Consider the following 9,453-nt stretch of genomic DNA (forward strand, 5'->3'; position numbering starts at 1 on the left):
AGCGCATCCACTCTGCATCCCCAGCATGAGGCCCCACGCGGCCTGATGCTATGCCAACACCTCAGGCGGCAATGCTGGGGCGCTAGTGGGCTAGGCTTCACACGGCCACCCTTTGTCGCCACCCAGCCACCTCCACCTTTGTTTTCCAGTTTTTCAATCTACTTTTACAAGCTAATATTCGTCAGTTCTTTCGTCGAAAAATCAACAGAAAATCAATGGAAAAGCACCATTAATACAATTTAATCTTTAATTGTAAGTTTTATTTGAATTTAATCCTAATATCAATTTTTTGTGTGGTTTGTATTAGTATATCTCGTTTTATGATCATACAATCATGGACCAAAAGCCCAATTGCTATCAAGCTAGCAGCCCAATGAGCCCATAGATGGAGAGGCTTCTCAAAGCATCTTACAGGAGAGACAGTGAGCAAACTTCCCGTGAGCTCAACCACCATTTCCCAAAAGCAGATGAAGATAACACCTTCTAGAGATCTGCCCTTTTTAATTACCATGCCAAATTGTTTACTTTCTCAAAACTCAATCCTGCAATATTTTATAAACACCTCCAACTTGGCCCTTCAAACGTATTTCTTAAAATCTTAACTACTAAATCAAAAAGGAAATAATCATGAAGCTCTGCTGAAGAAGAAAGTGGTGAAAGAGACATTAAAAAGCCAATACATGTGAGTCTGAAATAGGAAATGTAAAAGACAGAAATTTATTATCATAAATTGCAGTAGGTGGGCAGTTTTTTTTTTTTTTTCTTTTTTCTTTTTCGTCTGAAAAAATATTTGTTGCATATTTATTTCTCATTTGACTTGTTCAAATATTGAGTTGGAATGATCAAGAAGAAAATCAAATTCAAATTCAACAGAGATATTAACCCAATATTTTATTACTGGAACCACGAGGCGGGTTGTGATTTGGTGAGGAAGAGGATTATTCAGGGAGTCAAATGCAGGAAATTAAAAAAATAAACATTATTCAAATAAAAAAAAGTCGACTTCATTTCACGGACTTTCAAACAAATTTCAGATCAAAAGCTTTGGTTACAACACAAAAAGTTGCGTAGCATTCAAATTTTCACATCCACTCACTATCCCAAAATAGACTAAAACCAGACCACCAATGCTTCACCAAACAAAGAAAGCACAAACTTTGATCAAATTTATTTAGCCCAGAAAGCAAGAAACTGAAAAGAAAAGAAAACCCAGTAGACTCTGGGTTTCCTTTGTAGAAAATAATGGCTGCAACTGCGAAAGAATCAAGCTCTGGTGGCGAAACTAGCAATATCAAAGGAGTCCTCACACATGGCGGTCGTTACGTGCAGTACAACGTGTACGGTAACTTGTTTGAGGTCTCTAGCAAATATGTCCCTCCCATTCGACCCATCGGTCGAGGTGCTTATGGCATTGTTTGGTAAGTTTTTTGATTTTCAAGAGTTTTAGTGCGGTTTCTGACTTCCATAGGGAGTTTAATTGATGTAATTTGCTATAAGAGTAAATTTTGGTTGTTGGAAAGTTACATGTAAAACAAAAAAGTCTTTTTTTTTTTTTTTTTGTTCTCTTTCTATAATCTTACTTCGGTTGTTGGTACATGGCTTAGATGATTGAGTTTTGGGATTGTTTATGATATTTACTTTGATTTCTTGGTTTATTATCGAATGATGGGATGCCTCTTCAGCATAATTGTTTTATCTTATGAAGAAAACCGGCAGAAGGGGACAAAAATATGGTGTTTTTATTGTTTATTTATGTTGATTAGCCTCTTCTACAAGTTTGATGACGAATTAATTGCTATAATTTTTGCTTGCTACTTAAAATATTACTTATCTGCTCGGAACTTTTAATATGGGGACTGTATATTTGGTATTTGCTACTCTAGCAAAGATACTTTTTTCTTATTTAGTTGATAAGTTTCTTGTATCTGGAATGTTTTGGTGTATAATACATATCTTTCTTTTCAGTGCTGCTGTAAATTCAGAGACACATCAGGAGGTTGCCATTAAGAAGATTGGTAATGCGTTTGACAACCGAATAGATGCCAAAAGGACATTGAGAGAAATTAAGCTTCTTCGTCACATGAGCCATGAAAATGTAAGTTGTGTGTCTTTCTCATTGCCAAAGTTACATTTTTGGTTTATGCTTCAAGGTTATCCTCAACTCTCATGATGATAATTTCACACTGTACCCTTGTTTCATGATCTATTGTTTACTTATAAACAGGCTTCCAGGTGAGCTATAGTCTGTAGGCTTAAGATGATAAAAATGCTTATGCTTGAATTTTTGATTTGGTGGATGTGCCATAACTCAGTACATGAGTAGATCTCGTTAGAGTTGATAGTCCTTTCTTTGACATCTGCTCATTTTACTCTCAGCCGCATGATTAGTACCTTTTTCTGTATTTTATTTATAGTGGATGCCTTGAGAATAAGCCAGCGAGCAATTAGAGGTGCTGTATGGACCTCTGAATCTTATGCTCTGCATCCAAAGATTGATGATTACTGTCAAACGCCTGATACTTGTAACATGCTACATATTATAATTTAATTCCACATAGGTATCCTTTTATCAGAACCAGAGTAGTTGAAATATGCATTATCTATTATCAACTTCAAGTGGATTAGATTTATCTTCCTCTGGAAGTGGCTTTAAATGTATCACTCGCTCTATATGTGAGCCTTTATTTCTGACAACTTTTTGTGTATCGACAGGTCATTGCTATCAAGGACATCATACGGCCCCCCAAGAAGGATACTTTCAATGATGTCTACATTGTTTATGAATTAATGGACACTGATCTTCATCAGATAATTCGTTCTAACCAACCACTAACAGATGATCATTGTCAGGTTTGTCACTAACAATAGTTTTTGGGTTTACACATTGTCATTGGAACTACTTTTATCAAATTATTTTTCTTCTTATTTCTTGTTAAAGTTCTTTGACCACATAGAATGACTTTGTATCTTAATAATATACTTTTGATTCCCCTGTTTTTCTGATTAAGATGTGGACTAAGGGATGATTTCTAAGTCCTAGTGTGGAAAATTATCTATTTTTCAGAATTTTGTATTTCTGCACCGGACATTTATTCTACCTATGTAGTTTTTAGATGTGGGAGTACATTGACTTGTTTCTAGAATATGCTGGATTTGAAACCGAGCTTGACATTGAGTTTCACAAAATTTTTGCAGTACTTCTTATATCAGTTGTTACGAGGGCTGAAATATGTACACTCAGCCAGTGTCCTGCACCGTGATCTTAAGCCAAGCAACTTGCTTCTCAATGCCAATTGTGACCTAAAAATTGGAGACTTTGGGTTGGCAAGGACGACATCTGAAACAGATTTTATGACTGAGTATGTCGTCACTCGTTGGTACCGAGCACCAGAGTTGCTCCTCAACTGTACAGAATACACTGCTGCAATTGATATATGGTCTGTTGGTTGCATACTTGGTGAAATTATGACCAGAGAACCTTTGTTTCCTGGGAAAGATTATGTCCATCAGCTCAGACTTATCACTGAGGTATGATTATGGGTGGTTGTTAAGGTTTTTTTAAACTAAAGCTATGAAATTTCTTTGCTGCTGTTCTACACAATCTACAGTAGCTCATTATTACTGGTAAGTTATAACCTAAATCAAAAGGCACCACCCCTGTTTAGAAGTTGCTGGACCATTTCTAAGACTCTACACAAAAACACTCAAAAAAGACACATTTAAACACAGATAAAGACTCTGAAATGGTTCACTTTTGGTTACACTCTAGAGGGAATTCCCCTTTGGTAAGGTTTTGCACCTGTTAACACAAAATAACTTTAATTGCTGTTGAAGTATATAACTTTCTAGGTGAGGTGGAATGCCTGGGTGGACTTAGTTTTGATAGTCAGTTACAGATTATATCATACTGCCATTCTTGAATCCAAGACCAGACATCTTTGCTGATTCTTTAGGTCTCTTGTGCTTGTTATGGCTTATATTCGATTCTGGCAGAACCTTCCTAATCTATTCTTTTCATTCATGGAAGATATATATATTTATATATTGAATGCTGTCATTCTGGTAGTAAGAACAGAGTAAAATTCTTTTTCTTCTCAGTGTTCATGCTTATGACATCATCCCTGTGTTTTTTTTCTTCTTGTGTTAAAGTTAATAGGCTCACCTGATGACGCCAGCCTTGGATTTCTCCGAAGTGATAATGCCCGAAGATATGTTAGACAGCTTCCACAGTGCAGGAAGCAAAATTTCTCTACTAGATTTCCCAATAATTCTGCAGGGGCTGTTGATCTGCTAGAGAAGATGCTTGTCTTTGATCCCAACAAACGTATTACAGGTGCGAGGAAAGATACAGATTTCCAGCACATCATTTTTTTTTCCTCCCTGTCTAACCTATTAAAAGTTTTTCATATACTAATTCTTTTTCATCTGTTTGCAGTTGATGGGGCACTTTGTCACCCATATTTGGCGACTCTTCATGATATCAATGATGAGCCTGTCTGCCCCAGGCCTTTCAACTTTGATTTTGAGCATTCGTCATGTACTGAAGATCACATCAAGGAGCTCATCTGGAGGGAGTCGGTGAAGTTCAACCCAGACCCAACTTCTTAGGAGCATCCTTTGCTTGTGCTGTAGAAATTCATACAAAATAACCTCTTTTCCCCTAATACGATGGTCCATCACTCTTCCCTAGAGTGGATAGGAATAGGAACAGCATTGGAGTTTGTTTTCTTGTCCCTTAAGGCTGGAGTTAGGTAATGTGTAAGGAGCTGTACAATAACTTCTCTGAGGGTTGGGGATTTAAAAGTATGGTCAGGAGGACAATTGCATGTTAGTTTAGGTACTTAACAAATCTGTTAAAAGCTGCTTGAACTGAGTTTGATAAGAAACTGGCAGAAAACTTCTCTCTAAGTATTACTAGTTTGGAATTTTAGCGCTTCAAGCAAATATTGTGGATATATTGTTCATGGATCTGACTTCTCTCTTATTAGAACCTTTTTGAGTTAATATAATGACCTGTTTGCCTGTATCTCTGTGTGGTTTGGATATCTACCATTATTTTGTTGTTTGCTTTTTCCAATGTAGTTTACCGGATTCCAGGAAACTAAAATGCAAAGTGCTAAAACTGAGAAACTGTTGGGATCCCACATTGAAAGGGAAAAGGGTGGGCATGTGGGTTATAAAGGCTTGGGCACCCTCCCTTGGCAAGCCGGTTTTCCAAGGAGAGTTCTACCCAAGCCCATGAAAGACCCATGGCCCAACCCAAATTATTGAGTTATTAGAGTGGGTTCCTATCAGAAACATTTCCATCCTTTATATGGATTTTAGATATTCAATTATTAATCAACTTTTTGCATGTAGAAGTTTCCCTATGTTGACAGATCAATCTGTATCAAAACTACTTCTTGTAGTAACAAGTGCGTAATTTAAGGTTATCAATAGGCAAACTATCTTCAGGAAAATTGCATTGTTTGATCTTCTCTGGCCCTTGATCCGGCAACATCTCACATGGTTTGGGAGTCACGCCACTTGAAATCCCTTCAACATCTGTACAGTCCCATTGTAGTTTCTTTGGCTTTGCTGATAGTCCAATGGTCGCATTAGATATACAAATTTCAGAAAATTTGTCACCGGGAATTCCCTCCAATTTAGCAGCCATTGTTACATTCTCAGCAACGATATCACGATAATTGATATTTTGAATCACTGGAAGTGCTTTAGGATCATATTTATTATCAGGATGATCACCGTAATTGCCTGTCATCCAAAATACCCATTTCATGGTTTTCAGAGTCATCCCTCGGACGTATATGTCTTTTACAAAGCCTCCTCTTCCTACAGCAGATTTGATTCTAACCCCAGATTCAGAATGAATGGCTGTGATGTCTTCTGCCCTGACATCTTCAATCCCACCAGACATCTCACTACCCAGAGCAATCACCGCACTGAATGGAGAAATGCATGTTAGTCGCCGGATAACAAGCTGCTTTGTTGGCATCCCAAATGAAATTCCATACTCGTCCCAACCACTTTTAACTGCTACACAATCATCTCCGGAGACAATGTAACAATCCTCAATTCGGGTATTTGTGCAAGAATCTGAAACCAAAATGAAATGTTTTAACTCAGTGTTACTACAACTCTTTAAAGCGGTCATGGTACTTTCTTGATTCTCACCTGGATTGATGCCATCAGTGTTTGGAGATGTCACTGGTGCTAGGATTGTTATGCCTTGAACAATGACATTGCTGCAAAAATATGGATCAATATCTGTCTTACATTTTTTATTTCTCTTGTTTTTTCAACACAATCTTAGAAACAAGAATAAGCAAGCAAAAGAGAAACCTGCAATAAGTAGGGTGAATATTCCAGGATGGAGAGTTGATCAATGTGAGACTGGATATCTGAACATTCTCAGAGTACAAGATTTCAATAAGGTAAGGCCGGGTATACTTCAGCTGTTTTGCACGGAATTTTGTCCACCAGGGTTCACCCTGACCATTAATAGTTCCATTGTCCCCTGAAAGGAAATAAAACTCCATTTATCAACAATCCCAAGTACTTTTGGAAATTCAATTGTGATTAATGCAGTGATCTGTACCTGTTATGACAACATCAGTTAGGTTGGTTCCAAAAATTAGGCTGCTATACCTTCCACCTTCAGCATTATCCCTTCCTCGACCATATGATGGTAAAGGTTCAATAAGGGGCCATTCCCTTTCATCCTAATCCAATTGATAAATTGTCACAAATCATGAACAGAATTGAATAAAAATGTCAAGCAGATCATTTTCATCAATATCATATGCTCTTAAGGATGCTGAATATACGTCTCAGAATCAACTATAATTAAGAAAGTACAGCCCATTCTAAGTGTGCCTAAGAGTTTTTACTGTTAGATGACCAAAATTAAATTAAAAATACATCATATTGAACGCAGAAAAGTCCTTGGAAAAGCATCTTCACCGCCACAATTGAATGCAGAAACGTTAAGACTAGGTAAGCTTGCTAGAATAACTGAAGATCATGAGATAGTAATTACAAATTAAGCCGTTTCACTTTAACGGCTTAAAACAGTGCATTCCGGTTTCTATTAGATTTACTCAATGCATTTTTCCTTGAAAATTATGGTATGTGTGATCCATCCAATTCCAACCTCCCCACAAAATGCGGGTGTCATATTAGACATCTAGTTAGATGAACTGTTTTCTTATGGGCTAAGACTTTGAAATGTTGTTTACTGACCTGAGAACCAAGAAGAACAGCATCCTTGTGAAGATACAAAGTAAAATGGCTGGTGAGATTGAAGCTTCCGGTCAACCACTTTCCGGGAGGAATATAGAGTTGGGACCCGCCAACTGTTGCGAACTGGCTCAAATGGTCTATTGCAGCCTTAAAAGCCTTTGTGTTTGATGTAGTTCCATCACCAACTCCGCCAAAATCTTCCAACGAAGCACTGTGAGCTCTGCAACTTATAGCCGGATACTGAAAGGACACCAAATCATGGGCCCTTTTTCTACTCTCAACTCCATTTGTGTTCAACAAAACAAGTACACCAAGTAATCCGATGATATTAAGTACCTGGAAAAGAGATTGTGTGGACTGAATTATAAAAGATTTTTGTTTCTTTAAAAGAGCAAGTGAGACATGAATCAACCAACAAAAGAAATGCAAAGAACCAGACTGAATTATTATAAACCAAAGGGATGTTAAGAAGCCAGAGATAAGGCAAAGACTAAAGTAGAAGAATTTACCTGAGTTCTTCTGAGACTTGTCCATAATTCATCCATTGGAAAAAAAAAGTGGGGTGGATTGATGTAGCTTGTAAATAATAAAGAGTCCAAAAGACGGAGTCTTTGTTTCAGTATATATAGAGAGGGATGTGGGTTGTAACGCCAAAAATTCTATTATATTCCAACCAGTTTGTCAAGTTTCCCGTTTTTAATTCTAAGCAAAAGGAAAGTAAGAAGAATATGCAGATATCATGTAGACTACTAGTAGATAATACTCATTAAGAAATTTCTTATTATGTAGTAAAGATTATGGTATAATTGACATATATAGTTATAAGAAAGTTCAAATTCCATTAGCAAAAAGTTGGAAGTTATGATACATTGGATATTACCAGTAGCCACCCACCCCACTATTCTGGTTTATGGGATATACCTAACAAACTGCAAGTAGTTTTATAATTACACGCTTCACCCACGTGGCAAATGGATTCTTACAAGCCATTGGTTTATGAATATGCAATTTGTTTTCATTTCTGCCAACCAATAATAATGACTAACGTTATTAGAATGGTTGTATAGAGACTCTTGAATATATTACTTAAGAGATTCTATATTTGAGTCTCTCTTCTATTAATAATAAAGATAACTACTAAAACTATTATTCGATGGTTCCAAGGTCCTATGAGTTGAGATTAGTTGAAGTGCAGTTCATCAATGCTATAGTTCTGTCAGTAGAATGCAAATAAGGCCTTTTTTCTTATTTTCAAGGTTGGTATTTCTATTTTAAACAGCAATTAATTTTCAACAGAGTTGGTAAAGACAAACTACATGCGAGTTTCATTCTACAGTGTCTCTCTCATTAAAAATGGTTGAAATGAATTGATTTGGTCCGCATATCACGTTAACTCGTCAGCTTCTGTTTTCCATTAGCATCTCGTGACAAAACTCACAGCTACAGTGGCCAGCCCTTCTTCACGGACCAAAGTATCAACTCTACCGTCATCTAAATTAGTTAATCTTTGAAGTTGAAGTGCATTCAGAGCTCATAATTCTGGTTAGCCATGTGTGTAAAGCAAGGTAGTCAACCATAATAATTCTTCCATTGAAGAATAATAGAGTTCCCGTAATTACTCCTATAATTGAGATGTACATTAAGGAAAAATATATCCAGAAAATCAATTAGCAACTAACACCCTATAGGATTCCAAACATTAGGTATATCATGGACTTCTCAACAATGTGGGTCTCCATTTAAATAAACTAATCCATAGGAATCATTCTGGAGACAACATTTGGGAAAACAAGAGTATTTTAATTCCTAGTTTCTTTCGTGATAGTGACTTTTGTGGGTCTGCAGTAAGTATAAAATTGTTTTCTTGGTGCATGACTCCAGTCCCACTTCTGCCTTCTGGTTCTGGTATTGGCTCATAGTGGGCTTTTAAAATACACTAGATTTTGTCGTTTGATACTGAGGCTACCATTACCTATCTTTATTGTACTTTTTATTGTTTTCTTCTGAAGAAATGAATAAAATCTTGGAAATGGATAAAAAACTAACTTCAGTGTGATAGTAGCATGTGAATGTTCTGCTTCAGTTCTCCCAAGTTGCAATCCTGCTTGTCATCACAAGGATTACTGGCACTGCTTGTTACAGGATCCAGATAAAATTAATTAATTAACCAAAGCATTTGAAAATTAACAATTTGACATGCTTTAACTTCCA

At 36.7% G+C, this 9,453-nt stretch overlaps 2 protein-coding genes across 2 annotated transcripts; one reads left to right on the top strand and one right to left on the bottom strand.

Moving 5' to 3' along the window:
* The first annotated feature begins 481 nt into the window (after nucleotides 1-481).
* Nucleotides 482-5,006, top strand: LOC116107478 (mitogen-activated protein kinase homolog MMK2-like). Its single transcript, XM_031393741.1, has 6 exons — nucleotides 482-1,418; nucleotides 1,966-2,095; nucleotides 2,713-2,850; nucleotides 3,196-3,528; nucleotides 4,150-4,333; nucleotides 4,436-5,006. Exons 1-6 carry the CDS (start codon nucleotides 1,243-1,245, stop codon nucleotides 4,606-4,608), a joined length of 1,134 nt encoding a protein of 377 aa, XP_031249601.1. The 5' UTR covers nucleotides 482-1,242; the 3' UTR covers nucleotides 4,609-5,006.
* Nucleotides 5,007-5,293: 287 nt separating this feature from the next.
* LOC116107431 (probable polygalacturonase) lies at nucleotides 5,294-8,021 on the bottom strand. The gene is made up of 6 exons (XM_031393707.1): nucleotides 7,752-8,021; nucleotides 7,243-7,578; nucleotides 6,599-6,722; nucleotides 6,343-6,517; nucleotides 6,175-6,245; nucleotides 5,294-6,096 (listed from the first exon to the last, which is right to left on the bottom strand). The coding sequence occupies exons 1-6, from the start codon at nucleotides 7,785-7,787 to the stop codon at nucleotides 5,396-5,398; spliced, it is 1,443 nt and encodes a 480-aa protein (XP_031249567.1). The 5' UTR covers nucleotides 7,788-8,021; the 3' UTR covers nucleotides 5,294-5,395.
* Between the last annotated feature and the right edge of the window lie 1,432 nt (nucleotides 8,022-9,453).

The sequence above is a fragment of the Pistacia vera genome, unplaced genomic scaffold, assembly GCF_008641045.1.
Source record: "Pistacia vera cultivar Batoury unplaced genomic scaffold, PisVer_v2 Contig539, whole genome shotgun sequence".
NCBI classification, from domain to species: domain Eukaryota; kingdom Viridiplantae; phylum Streptophyta; class Magnoliopsida; order Sapindales; family Anacardiaceae; genus Pistacia; species Pistacia vera.

Bases quoted from the DNA above. Each gene is read 5' to 3' on its own strand.
- LOC116107478 (XM_031393741.1), top strand. From the start codon at position 1,243: ATGGCTGCAACTGCGAAAGAATCAAGCTCTGGTGGCGAAACTAGCAAT. The intron at 2,851-3,195 runs GTTTGTCACTAA...AAATTTTTGCAG, and splicing joins TAACAGATGATCATTGTCAG to TACTTCTTATATCAGTTGTT. The intron at 3,529-4,149 runs GTATGATTATGG...CTTGTGTTAAAG, and splicing joins AGCTCAGACTTATCACTGAG to TTAATAGGCTCACCTGATGA.
- LOC116107431 (XM_031393707.1), bottom strand. From the start codon at position 7,787: ATGGATGAATTATGGACAAGTCTCAGAAGAACTCAG. The intron at 7,579-7,751 runs GTAAATTCTTCT...TCTCTTTTCCAG, and splicing joins CAAGTCTCAGAAGAACTCAG to GTACTTAATATCATCGGATT. The intron at 6,518-6,598 runs GTACAGATCACT...ATTTCCTTTCAG, and splicing joins AACTGATGTTGTCATAACAG to GGGACAATGGAACTATTAAT.